The 24,451-nt window shown below is 38.4% G+C and overlaps 1 protein-coding gene across 2 annotated transcripts in view; it reads right to left on the reverse strand.

Moving 5' to 3' along the window:
- The window catches only part of GAREM1 (GRB2 associated regulator of MAPK1 subtype 1), a 177,835-nt gene extending 160,827 nt beyond the window's left edge, over positions 1-17,008 (reverse strand). For both annotated transcript variants that reach the window (XM_054583509.1, XM_054583508.1), the window contains exon 1: positions 16,473-17,008. In XM_054583509.1, the coding sequence (XP_054439484.1) occupies positions 16,473-16,593 (121 nt within the window). In that variant the 5' untranslated portion in view covers positions 16,594-17,008. The remainder of the gene's footprint in view (positions 1-16,472) is intronic.
- Between the last annotated feature and the right edge of the window lie 7,443 nt (positions 17,009-24,451).

The raw sequence follows: 24,451 nt of genomic DNA on the forward strand, positions 1-24,451 counted from the left end.
AGCCTCTTCAGAGACTGCTGCTGATACTAGTGGCTTACATGGTATCAGAACACATATCAGTCACTCATTATTTACTAATTTTTATATGGAGTCCATAAAAATTTGGGACACAAGTGGATTCTGTTGCAGCCTATTCTGTTATAACACCATCTGTTGTATGCCTCCTAGAAGTAGGGGGTGGGGATTACTAGAGCCATCAGTTTAGTCTCACGAGTAAGGTCAAACTTCAACATATTACAGCTCTTCTATCACCCATCCCTCAGATGCCTCTGTTCAGTACACTCCTCTCAAAAATAGCGTTCTCTCTCTTCCACACCCACCAAAACTCAACTCACTCAAGACCAGTAGTTTATTGTTTTCTGGTGAAACCTGACTCAAGAGCTCTGGGCAGTATCAACTAATCTTTGGAATGAAGCATTTTCAATGTTAATTACAAATGAATAGTTGTCTAAAAATCTACCTACCAAGTGGGCCTCTGAACTCCTTGAGCATCAGGACATTTATTCACCTTTGTGTTCCCAGCACTTGGTACTATGCTTGTAAGATGCCGACAGGAGATCCATAGTTGTTAAATGAAGAGCACTATGAAGACCTCATTCCATAATTTCACTTACCCATCAGCCCATTGATGGATGCTAGGGTAAACTACTATTTTGAAAATTCAGAAAATAGTTATATATTCATAATTTCTAATTTTAACAATTACCTGGCATTTATTTAACTTTACGCTAGCAAAACTTGTGTGTCTGTTTAAATATGTGCCTGCTTCTGTGCATACATGCATATGTATATGTAGTACTTTCCTATGGCTGCCATAGTACATTTCCATTAACTGAGTGGCTTTTAAAACAACAGATAGTTATTCTCTCATACACAGTGCTAGAGGCCAAAAGTCCCAAATCACGCTGTCAGCAGGGCCTCGCTTGCTTGCAAGGCCCTAGGGGAGATTCTGTGCCCTGCGTCTTCCAGCTTCCGGTGGGCTCAGGTAAACCTTGGCTTGTGGCTCTATCACTCCAATCTCAGGCCTCTGCTTCTTGTCTCAAATCTCCCTCTGCCTTTCTGCTCTTGGAAGGATACCTGTCATTGGATTTAGAGCCCATTCAGGTAATCAAGGATGATCTCATCTCAAGACTGTTAATTACATCTGCAAAAATCCCTTTTCCAAATAAGGTAATATCCTTCCAGCAATTTGAACATGGACATATCTTTTTGGGAGCTACTATTCAACCTACTACACTGCTGATGTGTGTGTGTGTGTGTGTGTGTATGTGTGTGTTGTATACTGTGCCAAAGAGTCTCTAAATGAGACTCTATGGAACACCTATGTGTTGGCAAGGTGATAGTTTAGAAACTCTATGGGGTGTTGGAAACATAATGGTGAACGTGAAAGACATAGACCCTGCTCTCACGGAGTCTGAGTCTACTGGGAGACATAGAAATCAAGTTAGTTTTTAAAGTTGGAAAAGGTAGAGTAAGGAAAAAGTATATCAAAGGTGTATATAACAGGGAACCTTCTTCTCTTTTGTTAGATTTTAAGTGTACCCTGGTATTTTCTCAATCAGAAATTTTCTGACAATATTCTTTGACTTTCAGTTTAGATTATCTCCCACTTTGTATCAGGACATTCACTAAAAGTCCTTGTTTCCTGTGTGTGCTTTTAAATGATCTGACTATAAGGTACTCCATGGAACTACCATACTTCATGAAATATAAGATGCCATTATTATTTTAAAACTACCAAGAAAAAAATAAATACAGCTGATTAAACTAGGTCATGCCATTAATTATAAGATGCATCCAAATTTCAGAGATATTTAAATGTGCACCTTGGAATCAATGAAACATATTCATTTCCATTTTGAAATATATTCTCACAACACATCAGGACAAATTAAACAGCCTGCGAGTGAATAGGACAACCAAATCTCAGTGCTCTACCAGCAAAATTTTAATGCTGAGTTGGCTTCACTCAACCTCAGAATAATTTTCACCTTCTTTCCATGAAGTAAATATATCTAAATATAATTCAGTAAGTCCTAAAATAGGACATGTATATTGGGTCTCTTCTAGGCTTGAGATAACTTGGGAAGTCAGAATTGGGAAAGAGCTCTAAAGCTCTTGAGTTGAAGCAGGAAGGAGTGGCTGCTGGAATTATTACTTTTTTCCTTGTCCAGAACTTGCTAAAAGGTCAGAAGAATAGACTATGTGCACCTGTACATGTACTGGGGTGGAGCCTGCAGAAATATTTCAGAGATAAGACATAATATCCGAGACCCGTGTGGGGCAGTCATTCAGACAAGATTTCTGATCCATCTAGTGATGTGGTCCCCAACCTCTTTGGCACCAGGGACCAGTTTTGTGGACGACCATTTTTTTTGGAGGTGGTCAGGCAGGGAGGGCGGCCAGGAGGCGAGGCTTAGGAAGCTTTGCTCACTCGCCTAACAGACTATGGACCCATGAACCCACGGACCGGCAGTCCGCGGCCTGGAATTGGGGACCTCTGGTTTAGTGGACATCTGCTGGTCCTACTAGGTTCTGTGAAATATACAAGGAAGGGGAAGACCGGATGCTGGCTCCGGGATGGCTTAGAAAGAAATACCTAAGAGACAGGTGATAGAACTTTTATACACACCTGACTCCAACTTAATAAAGCCCCTCATTAAAAGCAGAATTGAGATTTTTGTTGTAGTTTTACACAAAGGTCATGAAGTGGAAAAACATCTCAGAGAATAATCAGTGTTATGAGTTCTCTCCTCACTCTATTTCGCCTCTATTTATGCAGATGGTCTAGGTTTCCACATTGAGATGTAAGCTCCACATTGCTCTAAATTTTTCCTTAAAAGATGTAATTCTGGTCCTTGTATGCAAAATGAAGAGGAATCAGGAAGACAAAGCCATCAAAGACTTTGGGTGTGGTAAGGAAAATATAAGAGAAATTTAAGTCATTAAAAACAAACAAATGTGGGTCTTTAGAGGATTTTTAAAGCAACAGACACACATATATTATAAATAGTGTGTTAACATGTGCTTGCCATCCAAAAAAAATAATGGGGAAATACACTCTCAATTGAAGTAGTCTAAAGTTAAGTGCAACTTGCAAATGTTTCTTGAATACTGAAAGGCTCTCTTACACACACACACACACACACACACACACACACACACAGAGGAACAGCAGCTTAGTAAAGTATCATTTTAAAACAAATTCTTCCCTGGAGAAAACTTATTGCCAAAGCATCTGGACTATGCTTCCAGAAGGCATTTAACAAGTTACTATCATTTCCCAGACTCAACAGGGAAGCACTGGTTTTAAAATGAATTAAAATTTATTTAGAAAAACAAATCTCAGGCCTCCCACAGCAATTGGGGGAAAAAAGAAAAGCAAATCAAGATTAGAGACTACTCAGTCACAACACTGGGGAATAAAGAATTGTTTTCAAATTTAATTAACCATATGTGTCCTTAGATCACAGCCCAAGACACTCCCTGAAAGACAGGTGTGGCCGAAGTATGCTTTTTCTACTGTTAAAAAGGAGAAAACTAAATTTGACAAGGGTAGTTCAATTCAGTAATAAAGCATCCTTTTAAATAAATGAGCTGGCACAGCAACAGTCTGGAAGAAAATAAAATTCTTACATCATATGCAAAAATTAATTCCAGATGGATTAAAGGCTTAATTAAAAAAAAATTAAACCTTTCTAGAATATCTAAGAGACTACGTGTACAATCTAAGGGTCAGGGAGATATTTTTTAGCCAAGAGTGAAAACACAGGGAAAAAAAGACTCATCTGCTCATGTCAAAATTAAAAATTCTGAAATGGAAAAATATAATATAAACAAAGCCAAAAGATGAGATAAATATAAAGAAAAATACCTCTATAATATATACAGCATCTAGGAATTGGTAAGAATAAGCCAAGAATAGAAAAAAGCAGTAAAAAAGTATAATTTTAATTTTCAGTAGAGCAGTCTAAATGCTAAACAAACATAGAAAAAGGGCACAAAATCACTAATAGTCAGGGAAATGCAAATTAATGTAGCAATTGTTTTAACTTTGTAATATCTAACATTGACATGGATTTGAAGAAACAGTATTCTCATATATCAATGATGAAAGTATGAATTGTTAAAGACTTTTTGGATAGCATTTGGTACATCTACTAACTCAATTTCTCTTCTGTGAATTGGGTTTTGAACTAGGATAGATGGCCCACTTTTCTCTATTTTTATCCAAAAAGACTTAAGGTCATTCTTCACATGTGAGGTGAAGAGAATAAGGAAGACAATACTGTCAAAGATGTTTTGGGGGAGAAGTAAAAATATATGAGATAGAATCCATAGACTTCTTAGAAAAAATAAATAATTAGAAACAAAAAGTAAATGAATGACATTATGTAATGGAGGTTTAGTGGTGTGTATTTCCCAGGGGCCAATAACTAGAAACAAACTGAACACGGATCAACATAAGTATTTCCATATCATGGAATATCATGCAGCTGTTAAAAAGAATGAGTTGGTTTTAAACGAGATGATCAGAAAGATTTCTGTGAGTGATATAAGCAAGAGTCCAAAAAGTATATATAGTATGACAGTACAAATAATTCCATTTTCACAAAGCAATGACAGAATTGTTTAAGTATATGTCTCTTTATATCTAATATTGATGTACAATTATACGAGTATGGAGAAAATATGAAGGACGTACAGTGGGTTATCAAAGTGGATCATGCAGCTATGCAGGGTTGGGTTGGAGGAATGAGGATTACAGTGAAGATAGAAAGTAATAAAGAAAAGTGGTAGCTAAAATGTTTCATTTATGTAAAATTGCGAGAGAGAATGATTGAATGAATCAATGAACAGAGGACACATGAAAGGACAGTCACCAAAATATCGATGGTGGCTATGTTAGGTATTAGAACTTCAAATTATCTTTAGTTTTTAAATATTTTAATGTTTTCAAAAATCAGGGGGAAGTAAAGTTTTGTCTCACTGTGACAATTTGAAAAGCTGGGTAGAGTCCTGGCTGGTGTGGCTCAGTAGATTGAGTGCCGGCCTGCGAACCAAAGGGTTACTCGATCAATTCCCAGTCAGGGCACATGCTTGAGTTGTGGGCCAGGTCCCCAGTAAGGGGTGTGTGAGAGGCAACTACACATTGATGTTCTTTCTCCCTCTCTTTCTTCCTCCCCTCCCCTCTGCCTAAAAATAAAATAAAATCTTTTAAGAATCTTTTTAAAAATAAAAAAAAAAACCTGGACAGACTATAAATGGTATTTCCTTCCTTTCTTCCTCTCTATTCTCCACTGATTTGCATGAAACTTCTATGGTATCTATATCACAGTGTTCAACTGTATACAACCTACTCAGACTGAAGTCTTCACAATTGAGTCAAGACAGAAAGAGAGAGCGAGAGCGAGAGAGGGGGAGAGAGAGAGAAGACTGGGGGGAAGGGTGAGTACAATTCATAAACTGATCTACTATACAGTAAATTTGAGACTTCTTCTTTGGCACTAAAAGATAATCTTAAAACCATCTAGTACTTCACTTTTAGCAACTGTCACCTCAACCCTCTGATAAATACTATTTATAGTCCTCGGGTGCCAAGTTGGCAAAAGAGTATGTATTTTATTCTCCATCAATCATAGCCTATACACAGAAAAAAAATTAAACTGGGCTTTTCTTCTCTTATCTCTGTTTCCCTTCTTCTTAGCCATTACACTGAAACTGACATTTACAAAGATATTCAACAGAAGAAATGAAATGACTTTCAAATTATCACATTTGCTTCTCTGTCTGAAAGTTACCTGTGAATCTTTACTATTTATTGTTTCACATCAGCACTCATATTCACAGCTTCAACAGGCTCTCAAGTTGTTATAGTCTATCCCTTTCAAGAAAATAAGAAGTGGTATAGAAAACTTTACTGGGACAAAAATGTAGCTCTTAAGGGTTCGTTATGGACTACATGTAAAAAGAATAAAATGTTTTTATAAACATTTTTAGTCTGTCAAACGATGGAGGACGGACCTAGTTTATTAGCTGAGTCTCACACAATGCACAGGACTTGATCCACAATGAAGTATCTGTGGGGACCTATGACTTTAACTATAATCATAGTGGTAAACATATAACATGGCCTAACCAAGATGTGCCTGAGATTATTTTATTTTCTACAATGGAAGGGGAGTCTTTCTTTCAGAGGACTGGCCACATGCAACAATGAATATAACACTTGAATCCTATATCCAGGTTGGTAAGAAAAAGTAAATTAATTACAATTATTTGATCTCAGAAACAGAATACCTAGTTATGAAGAGCAACCAAAGAAAAATAGAAAGGAAGTTTATGAAGAGTAAATATATATGAAACCTGGAGATTATTTATAAATATCCTGCAGAAAACCAAGAAAAAGGACACTAGCATTTAATTTTTATTATAGGATCTTTGGAAAACATCTCTAGCAAAAACTGAACAAAGTGCTTAGAAAACTCACAAAAGAAATATGATAAAATTATTAGTGCTATTCTACTAGTAATCAAAAATTACAAATAAGTGCCAATTTTTAAAATGTGTAAATTAGCAAAGAGTAAAAATCACATTTGATATTTATCAAGATATTTAATGATATACCAAGTGATGGGCTTACTTACTCACTGGTAATGGTACAGACTTTTCTGGATACGAGTTAGCAGCGCATATCAACAATCTAAAAATAATACCATTTAGTAATAATCCCATTTTCAGGCACCCCAAATAATGAAATGATTTAAAACTGACAAATTTAGGTACAAAGATATCCTCCAAAACATGACACTCTAAACAACCAAATGTCTAACAACTGGAAAACAGTCAAGTAAATAATGGTTTATTGGTAGTAAGAGAATTCCACTCACTCATGACAATTTTATTTTTAAAGAATACTAAAAATGAAAGAAAATGCTCATGATCTAAAGTAAAGTTTAAAAATCAGTTTTATATATAGTTTGGTCCAACTTTTAGATATAGTCTCTATTTCCATGCCATGCATGCATAACAGGACAATGTTAATAATGGTTATATAACAAGTTATATAAAGTATGCAAGCCATAAAGCGAGAAGTGCCTTATAACAATAATTCCTATAAATACACAACGTTTTATGGCTTACTTATAAAGTACTTCCACTTCTAATCAAGGGCCTCTTCATAGAGAACTGCTTCTCATGCTCTGGGATGAAGAGAGGAAAGGAAGTTAGGGCAAGTTCATACTATCTTGGCTGAGGAAGAACCTGAACAAAGAGATGTCAAGGAATAAGGGCCCAATTCACAGCTATTTTAGTAAGTTTTGAATAGGAAAAAAAAAGTGAAGATATCAAAGCAAAAATCTGAGCAGAGGCTGTTATGGGGCTCCAAATATCCAGTGTTCTCCTCTCCTGCAGTGAGAAACCCTGGACAGTTTGCCCAGTTAATAGACTTCAGTTCCTTGCCTTCCTGCCCACAGAGGAGTGTAATTCCTGACCAATGAGATGCAAATGATGCGCACTGTGGAACTGGTGGCGAAACAAATCCTTTTGCTTTTCCTGCTGTCTGGGATATAGACATAAAGGCTAGAGCTCCAGTAGCCATTCATTCATTAAAGACCATGAAGAGAAAACTATCTGCTGAGGATGACAGAGCAGAAACACATGAGCAACCTGGATCCTTGATTCTGTGGATCTGCCATGTCAGTCCTGAACTGAGCACCTTCAGACTCTTTCATATGAAAAAGAGAGAAATCTCCATGTTGTATGTAGAAGCCACTATTGTTTTTTGTCCTGCTATGCACAACTGAAATGAACCTCGGCTGATGTACCTGACCATAATGAGCTTGTGAAAATTTCTTCTGATCCTCTCTATGCTCAGTGGCTCCCTTTCTCTTAACTGACCAAAAGATGGGACAAAAATAAGCAGAAAAAATATAACAGCGGAATGTTTGTATAAAGCTTTATGTTACTTATTTTAAGTAGGTAACCTGAACTTTCTAGAGCTCTCTCTCTTTACACGTCATTAATTAAATTGTTTTTAACTTGGGTCTAGTGGTTGACTGATTTTGTGTGTCAGTGGCCCAAAGTAAAAATGGACCTTGCATTATTTTAAATGTTAACCTGAAACAGACTGAAATTGAAGATCTTGGTACATAAGATACTGAGGGCCAGGAATGACAATGGAATTGATGTTAGTCCTCTTACTCCAACAACCAATGCTTGCTTGCTTGCTTGCTTGCTGGCTGGCTTGCTGGCTTGCTTGCCTGCTTGCCCAGTGCTGCTAAAGGAAGAGAGAGGCAATTCAGAAAGTAAATATCAATCACAGAACACAGCCTCTGCACAGATGGATGTCCTGGAGTTATTCAAGTGGGTTTCCTCAGGCATTTCATTAACCTCCTTTTTGAGTGGAATGCAGAATTTGTTACAACCAGTGTTTCCTAATTACCTACAAATTAACAGATATGTTTAAAAATAGAAAAGTAAACATTTACCTTATTCTGGTTACTTTTGATATTTGAATCTAGTTCCCTGCTAGAAGGAAAATACTGTCAATGTGAACTAATTATTAAGAGCAAATTTTCATTTCTAACATCCTCAAATCTGGTATTAAGAAAACCGTCATCTTTTTAAAAAAATCTGATCAAGGAAATTTTTCTCTACTGAGTGGAGAAAAACAACAGTACATAGCTTATTTTGAATCTTCACAGGGATACATACATAAGCACTGCTCACAGACGATTACATTCTCTTCTAAGCCATAACCAGGTCTAATCATAACGTACTGTAGGTGTTAAATATTAACCTGAAGAGCACATTATCTTTATAAGACTTCACATTGCATTTTAAATTCAATAACTAGGTATTTATTAAACAACCATTAAGCCATCAAAGTCCAAGTGTATTTAAATACTTCAAACCAGGTTTAAGAATTAGCAGAGTCAATTAAAGTGACTTGCCCTATAATTATAAGTAATTCATCCACAGAACCGGAAAAGGGCCTGGGAACACTGTTTTGACCTTCTTTTGCTGCTCTATAACACTCCTGCAATGGCATAAAAGGACACTCATTGTCTGGGATTAAGACACTAAGGTTTCAAGTCAATCTTGGGGCTATTCTAGGAAGATGACAACTGTACCAAATTAGCAGTTGTAGTTTTGTAACACTATTTAAACCAAGTGGCTTGCTTTGCTTAGAAGTAAAATCCCTGGTGCCCTGAAAAGATGAGACCATGGCTAACCAATCAGGCCTTTCTTTACTGTAGTAAGAGTTGACTAGTTCCAAAGATTTATGGCATTTAAGGTTAAAAATTCAATGATACAGTTACATGTCACATGTAAAAGTGGCATCTTAATTTTAGAATGAAAGAACTAGAAATCAAAAAGTTTAAAAATAAGTCATAATTTCTAGAAATTATTTAAAATATTGATAACTAATGACCCTAAGAATCATTATTTCATCATGATGGTTCACAAGTCTCTATTTTTTACTACTGCAAATTTTAGGACCTAACATCTTAGTTCCAATTTATATATTTAGGTGTATAATGCCTACATCAATTAAAACAAAAGTGAAATTCTATTTCACACTTGCAGAGGTCACAGAGAGCATTAGTATTATATTTGGACTTTAAATTTTTAGAAAATTTACTTATTTATTTTTAGACAGAGGGGAAGAAAAAGAGGGAGAGAAACATCAATGTGTGGTTGTCTCTCACATGATCCCTACTGAGAAGCTGGCCTGCAACCCAGACATGAGCCCTCGCTGGGAATCGAACCAGTGACCCTTTGGTTCTCAGGCCAACATTCAATCCACTGAGCCACACCAGCCAGGGCTGGATCTTAAAATTTTTGATACTGAAATTTGCTCACTCATTTATTAAATGCTTTTCAAGTGCTTCCTACATACTAAAATATTTTAGCAGATATTTTCTTGTCAAATATGAAAAAATAATACATATACCAGCAATGTAAGTTATATTTCAAGTTGCATACAAGTAAAATAGCTGGTGTTCTTAAGAATGACAGTCCTGTTGAATACAAAGAAGTTTGTGAGTTTTCCTAGAACTGCAGCTCAGTAAGTGAAAAGATAGATATCTCAGTAATCTCACACAAAAATGAAAGAGTTTACAAGCTGGTGTACTAGAGCTTGCTCTTTCAATAAAGCTGCCAAACGAATAAAAGAGACTAAAACACTCTCCCTTTAAACTATGATGCAGTCCATCAAAATGGTCAAACCAGTTTTCCTTTTGCAGATGAACCAAGCATCTCAAGATTTTTAGTGGCCATATACATACTCCTTTAAGACTTTCAAAATAGCCATCTTACTTGAAAAGCAAAAGGAGCTATGTCCAACTTTCATCTTGTGGATGTAAATGTTTATCACCATCCACTGTCCCTTACAAGGTCCTCTCCTATTCTATTTTCGTAATCTTTCAGCAGGTCATATTGGAATAGGTGATAACTAGAGGAAAATAAAGTATATGCATATGAAAGAATACCCAAGAAATTTTCTTCTTCACCTACTATGTGTGTAATACTACACTAGGTATTTCTTCCCTCCTAACAATTATATAAATATAGGTGCTCAAAAAATCACCACTGACTCAGTAAAAGTAGCAATGAGTACATGCTAAAAAAGATTCAAAAGCCTTGGTAGCATTTGAATAGACTACTGTGATTCTGGATTAAGTTAGAAGTTCTTTTCCTAACTTCCTGCTCAGGTTTTTCCCAAACTCAATCTTGGGTTAGTTAGTTAGTTCTTAACACTTTCTCTCTGATAAAGACCTGACACCATCTTTTTATAACCTGTGGATCAATAACCTGAAATACTTAAAAACAAATACACTGAAGCCACCCAGAGTATTTCCCTCAGTTTCTTTATCTATACAAGGGTAATAAAATCTATTATCAGTGTACTTCTGTTGCCTAAATGATATACTGCAAAACCCACCCCAAGCTGGTCAGCACCTCCACCACACCAACCTTATACGTGTACAGTGTTTTGCAATACACATGTATTTTACATATACTATTGCATTTAATTATCATAGTAGGTAGATACACAAGAATGTAAGCTCCATGAGGACAGAGGTTTTGTCTTGACTTGTTCAGAGCTGTAGTCCCAATACCTATAACAGGGCTTGACACATAATAGGGGCTTAATATTGGCTGCTTGAATAAAAAATTAGTGAATAACGATAAGGTACACAGACAAGTATGTTTGTCCATTTCTTCTGCACGAGAAAACTACAAATCAAAGGGACTAAAGAGACCTGACCAAGATCACATGGCTATGAAATGGCAATACCTGTAACTGAAAACAGGTCTCTAGGGTCCAAATCCAGTATCCTTTAGACTACCACCTCTGTCACCTAGGGCATATGTGCCTTCTTCTGACACAGAATCCCAGGGGAAATGAAGCCACACACAAGCATAGTGCATTTTCTTGGAGCAAGATTTACAATAAGTTACTTTGGAAAAAATATTACATATAAGCATATGTATATATAACATCAATCATGGAGTAGATTTTCGAGCACTTACATTAATTTCAAAGATAAAACATGGATCTAAAAACACCTCTGACATTTGCCAACAGCCACGTGGAGCCCCTCTTTGATCTGAACATCCATGTTTCCGGGCACTTAAATGGTAAAGTTAGAGAAGCAGGGCAGCACAAGGCAAGGACCAGCGTTTCCTCAGTCCCAACACAGCTGGGGCTTAGAATCAGCTCTGATTCCTCCGTGCAGCTGGAAGGGAGAGACTGCTGCTGATCTGTCTAAACAGCTGCCTCCAACTCCTACCATCTTCTTCCTTCTCTTTCCCTGTTAGTCCATTCAGCGCTGGTCTTCCTCTTCCTTTCAGCAAACAGGGCCATAAACTCATCTTTCAGTGCTTCAAATTAGCATTCTTGAAACTGGGGTACATGTCTGGAGTAAAGCCAACATTTCTCAAGGGGTTCACCATCACACCTGTAAGAAAATCAATTTCCAGAATCCCATCTTCCAAGTAAGTATCGTCTTCTCTAAAAATTGACCTGCCCAGGACTGTGAGTGAAGAAGGGACTCCATTCCATGATGAATGGAAGCTGTCCTTCAACACCTCCCCTTCACAATGGCCCTTCACCCACATTACAAAAGTCATTCATTTGCATTACTGTCCTCAAATCTTTCTAAACTGCCAGGGTGTAAGGACCTCAGGGTTACGAACAAACAAAGGAACGAGTAAAAATACTAACATGGAGGAGTGAAAAATCTCTAGTATTTGGGTAACAACTCCTTTTGTAAGTCAGGTAATTTTCAATTCATTGTTTTAAACAACTTGAAATATTTCAATACCAAGAGCCTTATGGTCGAAATAAATTCAAAACACTGGGTTTGAATATATATACATTATTTTTTTGTTATAGAAAGTATCAGACTGTTCAGTAAGACACTTTTAAACACAAACATATATTACCATGGGATAGAATTCTATAGGAGGAAGGGAAATGTAAATATAAATTTAAGGAGAGAAAGAAAAGATGTCAAATTTTCAACTGTTCAAGACTTTATTAATATATTTAAAAATGACTGATACTAAGAATCAAATATAGATCCTATTCGAATTTTTTAATTGATGGAACAATTTAACTTAAAAGGTAAATATTTATAATATGCTGAAAAATTCCATCTTTGCATCTATTTAAATTTAGGGTGAAAAATTTTAGGAATTTGTGTAAAAATGTGCTTAGGGTACAGAGTTTTATAGAATCTTTTAGAAGCACCAGGAACATACACTTGGAAGAACACTGCTCTAGTACCAAGCCTTCAGAGGCTTTCCAAGACAAAATACTGAAGAGACAGAGAGAATGAACAATTTCCCACCTAAACTGTTCTGAGTATTATCTCCACCCTCTTTCCGGTCATAAACACATTTGTTGAACCTGGTTCTACAGCCAACAGTTTCTAAGATTGGTGATCAGTTTAAATATCTGACCTTAACGGCATTGCTGACTGGGGTTCGACTTTGGCTGGTGAGACGTCTCTCTCTCTTTAGGAGAATTGCTAGAGTACTTTTCTTTGAGTTCTCCAGAAAGATTCATGAAGCAATACCCATAAAAGCTCATTAATTTTGTATTTATCTTATCATACGATGACAAATTTCACCACTGGGATTGTGTGCAATATCAAATGCATCTATTTGACTGGCATTTTTTTATTTCATGAGTGACAGGCTTAATGCAAGGGACTAGAGAGTTCCTACTTATTATGTAGTTAATATTCTAAATATGGTAAATGTATTGAGGAATTATCTCGACACATTTACATACCCTAAGGACTCAAGACTCCACTTTTTCCCTTCTTGTTCTGGTTTCTTACTCTCTTCTTCCCCACTGCCCCTTACCTCTTTTCAGCCACTCATTTGGGAAGTAGAAAGTTGTCTACATATGATGGATGAGGCCAGCTCTTAATTCGGTGTCTACACTGTTTTAAAAATATTGACTTTCCGGTCCTCGGGCTCTCACAGAGACAGTGGGGCTATTTAGAGCAGATGTTAGACCTACTCTGAACCTACTCCTATTTAGTCTGAGGAGGTAGTAGTTTGAGATAAAAGGTCTGTCTTTAGAGTCCAAAAGCCAGCTAGAAATCCCACTCCACCATTTACCAGGTATGTTGATTTCTCTGAAACTCACATTCTCAAAGTCCTTAAAATGGGGTTGCTGAGGATTTGAGAGAATATACATCAAGCACCTAGAAACATACCCGCACATGATAGGTATTAATTAGTCAACAATTATGAAATCAGATGTTTAATGTTTTTTCAAATTAGCCAATAGTTTTCTCTTGGCAAAACATCAACAAGTGACATGTTTTTCAATTTCTTTCTAGTCTCTTTTAAAACAAGCGATTTGGAAAATGACTGCCTTTCTCATCTAAGTATAGGGTGTGTGTGTTAAATGTATGCGTATTTGTAGTACTAAACCCAATAAAAGGACAAGCACAGGATGAGGACGGCACGAAACTTGAGATTCCCCATGTAGCATTTATAAATATGGCCACATGTCCTAAACATGTTTTAGGCATTGCTGTGAAATGCTTAGTTTAAAAATAAAGCATGGAATCTTTGATCGACTCTTTTAAAGTCTATCCAAATTTAATTGGTAAGCTAACCCTTTCCCCCATCACACTAGCAAAGGTTTTTTGCTGTTGTTGTTTGCTTTTAAGATAATTAATACTGTAAGGCTGTGGGGAGAGTGCTACTCCCACAATTCTCACGTTAGTATGAGTATCACCTTTAGTTTCTAAATCAATCTGACAAAGTACATGTACCAAGGACTTAAAAAGGATTCACATGCTTAGTCAGCAAGGCAGGAATACGAGTTACATCCTCACCCAAACTAAAAGGTTTATGTACAAGAGTGTTAATTGTATCACAACTTATGGTAGTAAAAAATAAACCAGCTTGATGATCACTATAGGAGACTACATTATATGGTATAGCTATCCCATTGGACATTATACAGCTATTAAAAACAAAAAGAAATATTTAAATAAGATGGCATTGTTAAGTGACAGAAGCAAGGTATAAGGCTATGATTCCAAACTTGTGTGTGCCATTGTGATTCTCAAGCAGTAATAAGAAATTTACACTAAAGAATTGGAATGACACAAAGTAGTCAAAATCCATTCCACAGCTTGAAAAGACACAGTGTTAGGACTTGCTACCCACGTCCTCATTTTTAAAAGAAGTGTGGGATGAGTACAGTGCTGATTCAGATCCTTTTTATGAATGGCGGGGGGGAGAGGAAAGTGGATAATAGAGCTAAAAGTCATGTCTACAGCTGATACTCAGCCTCTTTAAACTTTCAGTTTAGTGAAGCCTTTGGGTGACTTTTATACCACAGGCACCAGTGCTCTCTGCCTAGCTAAGAAGTTCTGGTGGAGTGCGCAGAGATGAGACAAGGGTGGAAATGGTGAGGACTCCCAGCCTTCCAATATACACAATTTTGCACAGTGAAAGAGGAAATGAAACATTGCACACACGTGCACACGTGCACGCACACACACGTGCACACACACACAGGCTCAGATCTGCAGATACATATTTAAAGAACAAAACACTTTCTCGCCCTCATTCTAAGCAGAAATGCCTGAGAATACGACCTGTCCCTTCCTGGACTGATCTGTATTACTAGTTCTAAAACTCCTGGTTTACTCCTAATGCCCGCCACTACCACTGCCAACTAAACAAGGCTAGCAAGCATGCTGAGATTGTTCTCCAGCTTTCATGAACTTGCTTCCATTTACTTTTCACATCAGTACTTCAAAGGTCTAATCTAACCCCAGAGATAAGGAACAGAATAAAAATGCCTTTGGCCATTTATACATCTCATATTACGCACTCTTGTACTCCAGAAAAAAAAAAAGAGTAACCCAGTTCCTTGTGACTTGAAATGACACCTTTCTGCTGAGTGCTCTTCTAACTTGGCCTGTGTGACCATAGCTCTATCTGCCTGCCTGCCAGTCTGCCAGCCAGCCTGGGCCCAGGTGCTCCCAGCAGCCCCGCAGCAAGGCAAGCTTCTTTCTGCAAACAGTCTGAAATGACAGTATAAAGCCAAAATCAATGGAAGTTATTGTGAAAACACAAGAGAAGACAAAACACACCTAAATCGCCACCTGACACGTCACTACCCGGACTGAAAGGTGTCTGCTTGCTTGACAGCACACCTTGTCTACAGATGTCACACTGCAGAACCAACAGCTGGGGGGATATTTGGTTAGTTTCTGGTGGTCAGTTTCAAGAAATACCTACAAGCATTTCTTAGTTCTGAGCTCAGGTTCTATCTATATAGGTTTGGGTGACTTAAATTATGTCCAGGCTGGAAATGCGCTAAGCAAATAATTAACCTGAAGCATACCATCACTTCTGATACAAACATTTTCTACACAGAGCCCTAAATTACTTTCAGTTTGCTTAAACAAAACAGACAATCTGTAGTAAAAGGTCTCTGAGAAATGTGATCCCTTTCATTGGTCACCCAGGAGCGTTTTCCTCTTAAATCGGCTGCTTCTTGTCGGGGGAGGGGGAAGAGAGCATCCAAAATACATATGCCACCCAAATCACAATTCTTTTGTAAGAAAGTTGCTTAAGATAACTCTTCAGGGTTTCCCAGGTTGAGTAATTGTTGCAGGCGGATGGGAGGGACAGCTCGCCTCCAAGATTACTATCTGCAGAGGTTCCCCCTATGTTGCTTGATTTTTTTTTCCGGCGTCCTTTTTAATTATACTGCAAGGGCTCCGATTTCCACATCTCTAAACTGCTGCTGGGGAGAGTTGAGAGCGCCGCGCCAGGGCTGCGGCAGCCGCTCGGGCCAACTCCAGCGCTGGGGGCGGGCAGCCCACTGCCCACCGGGTCCCTCCCTCCCGGGCACCCGCGCCGAGACTGCGGTCCGCTCCCGTCTGCCCCGCGCCGAGAGCCGGGCCGGGACTCACCGCTGTCCAGCCTCGCGATCTGGGGCAGCCGGTAAGTGCTGACCAGCAGGTCGAGCGGAACGGCCACCGAGCTCCACTTCACATCCTTGAGGCTGCAGCCCAGCGAGGGCGCCGGGTCCATCTTCCCCGCCTACTCCTGCCCAGCGCTCCCGCCGATGCCGCCGGCACCACCCGCGCCTCTGCGACCGCCGCTGATTGCGCTCGAGGTCTGGGGCGCGCGAAGGCGCCGGGCACTACGGCCGCTGGCAGCCCGGGGACACGTCGGCTGAGGCGGCCGGGAAGGACGGGGCCCGCGCCGGGCTCAGCTGCCGCTGCGGGGCATGGCTGCCGCGCCCCGCGCGCCCTCACGCCCCGAGTGGACTCGCAGCAGCCCAGCGGCGGGCGGCGGCGGCTCCCGCTCCGCCTCCTCCTCTGGCCCCGGGTCTGCAGCTGCGGCGGCCGCTGGCTCGCCTCCTCCTCCTCTTACTCCTCCTTCCCTCCGCCTCGAGCGTGTGAGGAGGAGCCGCGGGTCTGAGAAACGCCATAGCAGCGCTCCCAGCACTGACTAATCAACAAGGTGCGAGCAACGCCTGCGCAGCTCCGGGAGACACCGCCTCCGCCCCCGCCTCCTCGCCGCCGCCCGCTCCGCCTCTCACTCGGCCTCCCCCTCCCCGGCCCGGCGGGCTCGGCCCGGCGTCAGCTTCCCCGCCGCGGCCGCCGGCGCCTGGGCTCGGCGCGCTCCTCAAGCTTTAGCTCTCGCTCCCCCGTCCGACCGCTCAGGCGCCCTGCAGCCTCTCCGGAGCCCGGGAGGAGCGGGATGAGCTCAGAAATTACTTAGTGGTAGTGTCAGGCACTGTCCTCTCCTGGAATCACTAATACAGGGCACTGAAGGGATCTATGTTGGTGCTCACCTCTAATGAGGCTGGGAAAGGCAAGCGTGGAGCGCTCCACGGCGTTTCTCTCCAACCATTCGAATCTACAAACGGAACCGAAAGTTAATCCTACAAAGTCTAGACTTTGGCTGCTAGGCAGAATGTAAAAGGTCAAAGCACGGACAGGGAGAAAGGCGATGAATGATCAGTACCAACACAAGGGAAGGTCACAGATCTGTTTAGTACCTTCATTGAATGAACAAGCTTCTAGAGACTGCAGGGGATGAGGCCACCAACCACCGTGGACACATCCAGAGAAAGGGTGAACTAAGTTACTGGGAACCCACTGGGGCCAGCTGTTTTCACATTCTTTTCCCACTCAATTCTCTTCCAATATTAAAGGTTGCGGTAATTTCCGTTTTCTAGATAATGCGAACCAAGATATTAGGTAGTTTGCCGAGATTACACAACTTGTAGATGGTCGTTTTGGGATTCAAACCTACAGTTCGCTTTCTGTGATAAATCATTATGTATTCTCCTCAGTATTGAATATGGCCTGATCACTGCAGACAGAGCTCAGCACATAAAGGCATATCGTGAGATTGTTTCTTCAGGCATGTCCTGATTTTTGTGTGCTAGTCTTTTTTTAAGCATTGTTTTATACTAGTAAAGGTGAGTGGTTGCTAGGCAAAAGGGTTGCGAAGCACTCTTTTTTTTTTCACCAGGTATTTAGTGTTCAGTCAGTGCGTGATAAGGCAAAACAAGCCCCCGTTTTACCCACCCGAGGGAACCTGAAAACATCCCGCCACCTGCCAAAGGGCTGACCTAAGTCTGTGTCCGTGAAAAAAAACCCACTCCAATTATCAACTGAAGAAAAACACGGAGATTCTTCCAAACCCATCTTTCTTGTCCTCTCGCTTTGAAGCATTGGCGATATTTTTCACAAAATTCTTTACTGAAAGTGTTGATCTCTGCGTCTTTCACGTTAATTGTTTGAAAAACCCTGGGAAAAAAAGGTGAAAAACATTTTAGTACATACTTTGCTCAGAATCACAGACAGGTCCATAAAGTTCTGAGATTGCTCACTTATAAAAGAATTTGTAACAACCATAAGAAGCTAACTGCCAGCTAATTTGTATTCTATCTAAATAATTCATTGCTTCTGGAAATAAAGCTCAGACTCCAAAAACAATGTAGTAAACATTTTTAAATGGGCGGGGTCAAGGGTCCTTCAATCAGAAAATAAATCCTAAAACTTTACATGGTATATTGATTTAAAAAAAACACAACTCTCTGCTACTATATATATCTTTAAAAGCTTCAAGGAATAAAAGCAGTTTATTCCTTACAAAGAGGGCTGGTGACTTATGACCTAAAAACAAGATAAAAAAGTAAAGTAAAAGGATTAATGCAATCAACTTTTTTTTCATCAATAAAGGATTTACATTAAATTTGTTATTGCTAACCTTGCAGAAAAGGTTTCATTTCAATCTTGAGTGTTAAAGGAAAGAAATTTTAATGAGGTAGAGATTCTTACATAAATCTCCTGTTCTGGCGAAACTCTTACAGAAAGATCTTAATTGTGAGATGGGGAATGTTTGGCTAAATGGTAAAAAATATCAGCAGAGAAGGGTAATTTTTCAGTCTGGTTTAACTTCACTTCCAGACGTGGTATGAGGAGGCGTGTTTCTTAAGATTGTTAGACCAATGAAAAACATGTATATAAAAGCATAACAACCGGATGCAGGGGCAGAACTTACAGGGTTTGGCAGTTTGCGAAGAAAGAACATTCGAGCAAAGTTTTCTGTAAATCAAAATTTGATGTATGGGTCCCTTGTTTCTACTGAGCAACTTTTTGGGGTTTTTCTTTTTTTTGAGAGTACGTTTGCAAAAGCTGGGGACAGGGAAACAAGGAAGGGTTTAGGATAGAAGAGCAACAGGCAAGAACCTAGGCTGGGCTGCTTTGGCTCTCTAAAAATGTTACAGGAAAGAAATGAGCCAAGGTGGGACTGCTATTGGCTCACTGAGAAGTCTGAGAAAAGGAGCCTTGGAAAGAGGTTCAGGAGTTTTGCTACCTGCTGTTTCCCTGGTTGCAAGTTTCATGGAAACCCCTAGAATTTAAAAAAAAAAAAATGTGCCCGAGAGAAGGACACAGTTGTGCTCCAAGGAGGGCACACCTACTAGGTATCTTTTTAAATTGAGATTTGTGGGTGGAAGCATATTATGGTGATTAGAATATTGAGTCCAGAGCTGGGTGGCTTGGGTTTGGTTGCTAGCTCTGCACTTACTTCAAATCTAGGGCAACTTGTTCTACCCTCCTCTGGAAAATAAGGATAATTGCTAGAGACTGAATGTTTGTGTCCCCCTTCCCCCGCGCCCCTTAGCATGAGCAAAATCTCATGCTAAGACCTAGTTCCTAATGTGATAGCATTTGGAGTTGGGACCTTTGGAAACTGATTAGGTCTATGAACTCAGAAGCAGGCTCAGGCCAAATATGAAACCTGCCTGAGCTTTGATTTTGGACTTCCCCTCCTCCAGAACTGTGAAAAGTAAACTTCTGTTGCTTTTAAGCCACCCAGTCTATGGTATTCTGTTATAGCAGCTGGAACTAACTAGGGCAATAATAATAGTTCTCATCTCATAGGTTTGATATGAAAATTTAATCATTTAATATATGTTGAGCATTTAGAATAGTATCTGATACATGTAAAGTACTATGGAAGAATTTGCTATGATTATTAAAAGTAGTATTGGCTTAGAAGGGGTCAAATTTAGAGAAAAGATAAAAAGACAAGATAAAAAGGTGGGAGCTGTGAGGTAATCATTAGAATTGGAAGAATAGTTATATTAGACAAGGAGTAGAGGAACATTCCTCAATGGGAGCAGAAACCTAGGTGTCTGCTCCCACCTGTGAGACTGCCCTTTCCAGATCTGGAGCCTGGACAAGTTTAGCTTTTTCCACGGTGAGCCAGCCCTGCTTCTCAGCAGACCCAGGCAGTGACCACCACGCCTCTTCATTTGCTGATCTAATGATGCTGATAAGCACAAGGGTGAATCAGACACATGATACTGTAGGGACTCATGAGGGACACTTCAGTTTCCTTGCTGTGAAACTACTGTTCGTACATACATAATTTCTTAATTCTCTGCCTTATCAGCTTTGTAAGATAAAAATATTACATGTTGGTTTCCCTAAAATCAGAATGTCCTGGGTCACATAATGTGCTAGTGGTCAAGTGTGATATCAAAGTTCACAACCCCGGTTGTTTTCTGGGTCTCTAAACACCTTTCTCTTTCAATTAACTTCCATGGCGACTCCCTGGCTAAAACTTTGTACTGTATTTGTATCCTCATGGTCTGTGGACTAAACCATAAAGCCCTCTCTCCATACAGTATAAAAGGCTCTTTCCCTATGTGGAAGAAACTTCATTTCAGTTGACTACCTTCTGACACCCTAGAATCTAGTAGTAGTACCTTCTTGTAGTTGCTCAAACATGCCTTTCTCATACACGCCCTTGAAGAGGTGGTTCTCCCAGCTTGGAATGCCTTTCTGCCTTTCTCTTCCTGTGAAACTCCCATTCCAGCTCCCACTACTTGCATTCCTTGAAGTGCTGTGTATCCTTCAAGGAGCTAATCACCCCTTTTCCTGCGTTATCATTATATGGGCATCCCTCTTTTTAATTGTGCTAATTGCACTATGATTTATTATCTGTTCTTATGTTAGCTTCCCGTACTAGAGAGCAATTAATGGTGGCCACCAAAAGTATATTTTATTCACCTTTGTTCCTTTTAACTTCTATTTCCATGTCTGGCACGCGGACAGTGCTCAATTAATGTTTGTTGAATTAAGCAACCAATGGCCGCATCATCCTCTCATCTATATTATGTTTTAGGTTACTATGCCTCTTGATTATAAACAATTAATGCTCATCAAGTCTAGAAATTTGCAAGCTATTTAAGGTTCCAGTCTCATACAACAATGGTTATGATTAGATTGGCTCCCGATTCTTTTTATTCCTCTGAAAAATTGAATTTCATTGAAATCAAGATTTGTATTTTTGTCACTGAACTGAAGATGTACCTCTAGACTATTAGTTACAACACTTACTAAAACTATTAATGCATTGTTAGTTTATTGTTCATTAGCTTATTTGTGATCTCCCATACTAGGACTCTACCCTCAGAGAGGCTTGCTTTATCTTTGCATCTCCAGTGCCAGGCATCTCTTTCTCTAGATTTCTATCTGTAGATAAAGTAATAATTTATTGTATATACCATATGAATACTTTCAGAGGGATTTATAAACATATTCAGAAATCTACTTTGTCTTCCCTTCCTTTCCTGTTTTTGATATAGGAGGTGTCTTTCTTAAATAGATCATCAGATAACATTTAAATTACAGTGCCAATATAGAAATATTAAGGAAAAATATCCCAAGTTGAAAATCAGGTTTCATGAGGCATGGTTCCTTTTCCAAATAATACATAACATTTCCCCGCTTAAAAATACACATTATATCTTAAATCAACACACACATACATATATATAACTGAAACAGAAGTTTTACAAAATAGTACTTTTTGTGTGCTTCTAATATGTACTATATCCTGATCTTTTAATCCATTCTTTTATGTTTATTTTTTTTAATGTTAGGACCCACTAATTTTATTTCACAGCCTATAATACAGAATGTTAAAACATCTATATTAAAAATAGTTTATTGTGTATGCTAAGTGTTTACAATTCAACAAAATGGAATATTATGGTTGAAGTTATAGAAGTTTCTAAAATTTAAGAGTAACCAGAAATAAGACAAGTAATAACATAATTGTTGAACTTATCAAAATCATCATATATGTGTATGTTTGTGTGTATATATATAATATTTTATAGATTATAGATTTGGATGTATGGAGAAGATAGTTCTTTGTAAATGATGTTTGTGTAAACAAAGCACATGACCTCAGTTTAAGGAGCTACTGGTATTGAGTAGTGGTCTTGAGTCTTGAGTGTTTGCATAAATTAAGTGTGAGGCTTTCTGATGGAGTGGTTGTTTAAGTGAGTCATAAGTTAACTATATAGTTCTGCAGTTTCAAGAAATCTTTTGCTAAAATAAAGCACCATTACTAACCACGAATTATTCATGTTGCATAAATTAATAAACTATTTTAATGATATATTTAAAGTATTGGTAAAAGAAACAGTTTAATTGGCTATACCACTTACGAAGTAGATAAGCCAAGGTTCTTTCCACCTAGACGAGTCTATGGTTCATGATATAATTTAGATTTTAAAAATAAATTTATTTATTTAAAGTGACAGCACAGATAGAAAACTCTTGTCATTTTGTTTTTGTTAGTGCCAAATTATAACAAATATTATGAAATATATATGAGTGCCAAAATTCTTTGCAGGATATATTTGTTGTTGGCTTTCTGAAGACTTTACATTTCAAAGCAGTTTTAGTGTCAGAAGCAGTTACAGCTTCCATTTTTAAGCATCTCCCTAGAAAGCTGATGAGATTTTAGCTCCCTACTGACAAGTCCTCGAAAGAAAGGCTATCATATTATGTTTTTGCGCCTCTTTTGTAGTAAGCAGTGGGAAGAGAAAGACAGGAAGATTGTGATTTTGTGGGGCACCTCTCCCGACTACCCTGGTGCATGCAGCCTGTGAGCATTTTTTTCCTCCCTGACCACTCTCATCATTAAGGTCCTAGGTCTATGAAGGCTAGAGAGAGTTAATTTACTTAGACTCGCGGAAGATCATACTTGACTTTTCTACTCCATTTTTTAGTCACTCTCAAGTCCACTTCTTAAAGAATTGATGCCTTCTCTTCATCTCAAAAACATATTTAAAATTTCCCCAAAATGGTGTTTTAAAATGTCTATTTTATAAAATTTTTAAAATATGGAAAAATTCAGTGAGAAAAATATATGACCTAATATTCCATCACCCTGAATTAATATTCTTTATATTTGGTGTATATTCTTCTATCTTTAGTGTATGTGTGTATATCTAGTTAATTTGGATCAACCTATAATATAATTTTGTAGATTACCTTTCCACTTAACAACTTACTGTGAACGTTTTCCCATTTTGATATATATATTTCATGATGTGATTTAAAAAAATGACTATTATAGTATTGCATATGAACATATCATAATTTATCCAACTCTATGTTTTGGCACTTTTATTATTTATATTTTCCTATTAACAATATCTTCATAACTATCTTTGTAGGTAAATCTTCAGGCATATTTATGATTTTCCCCCTTAACACAAATTCCTGTAAGGGAAGTTGCTGTATTACAAAGTATGAGCATTTTTTAAAGACTTTGATACATATTGCCAATTTACTTTCCAGAAATGTATGATTTTTCACTTTCACTGCTTGGAAACGAGGGATTCTACATTATATTTTCTTTCTAAATAATTAAACAAAAGCTTTAAAAATAGTTGAACAAGTATTAAGAAGTAACAAAAATTGAGTGTAGTTAGAAATATGTCCATGTGATTCTATAAATGGGCAAGAATATTTAATAATTGATGCTTGAACCTGGATAAGACATGATTCCTAAATTTAGTAACAACACCTATAAGTTCATTTTTTAAAATTGAAGATAATTGGGGGTGCTGAATTGAATAAGAAAATTACCAGACATACTGTAGGAAGAGGCCATCAAATGTCAAGATGAGAAATAGTGGGGGAATGTTTATGTATACAATTATGAAGATAATGTTTTTTATGCTTCTGTTTGAGACCTACATTTTTATTTCCTCCACAAAATGATCACAAGCTTGTAATTTTCCCTTTCTTGATTTTTCTACAGATACAATGATTTCTTTACATTTTTAAAATTCTCACCATTATAACTATAGAAAGGTATACATATCTAGCGTAAAGTGATCTACCCCAAAAATCACACTACATTTAAAATAGGAACTGGGGAGTCATGGGGGCAGAGAGAGGTCATGGACTTCTTTGCTCTAAACTATTCAAGCTACTGTAATGGAAGATGGTAGCATTAGAATGATTATGCAAACACCCTGTAAGTCTTGTCAGAGGTCTGACTCTATTTGTGAAAAACTGCTTTGCTTTCCTTCCTAAACTCCCATCCAAATTTT

Source organism: Pteronotus mesoamericanus, unplaced genomic scaffold (assembly GCF_021234165.1).
Source record: "Pteronotus mesoamericanus isolate MK-2021 breed Mesoamerican mustached bat unplaced genomic scaffold, CSHL_Meso_final contig_74, whole genome shotgun sequence".
NCBI lineage: Eukaryota > Metazoa > Chordata > Mammalia > Chiroptera > Mormoopidae > Pteronotus > Pteronotus mesoamericanus.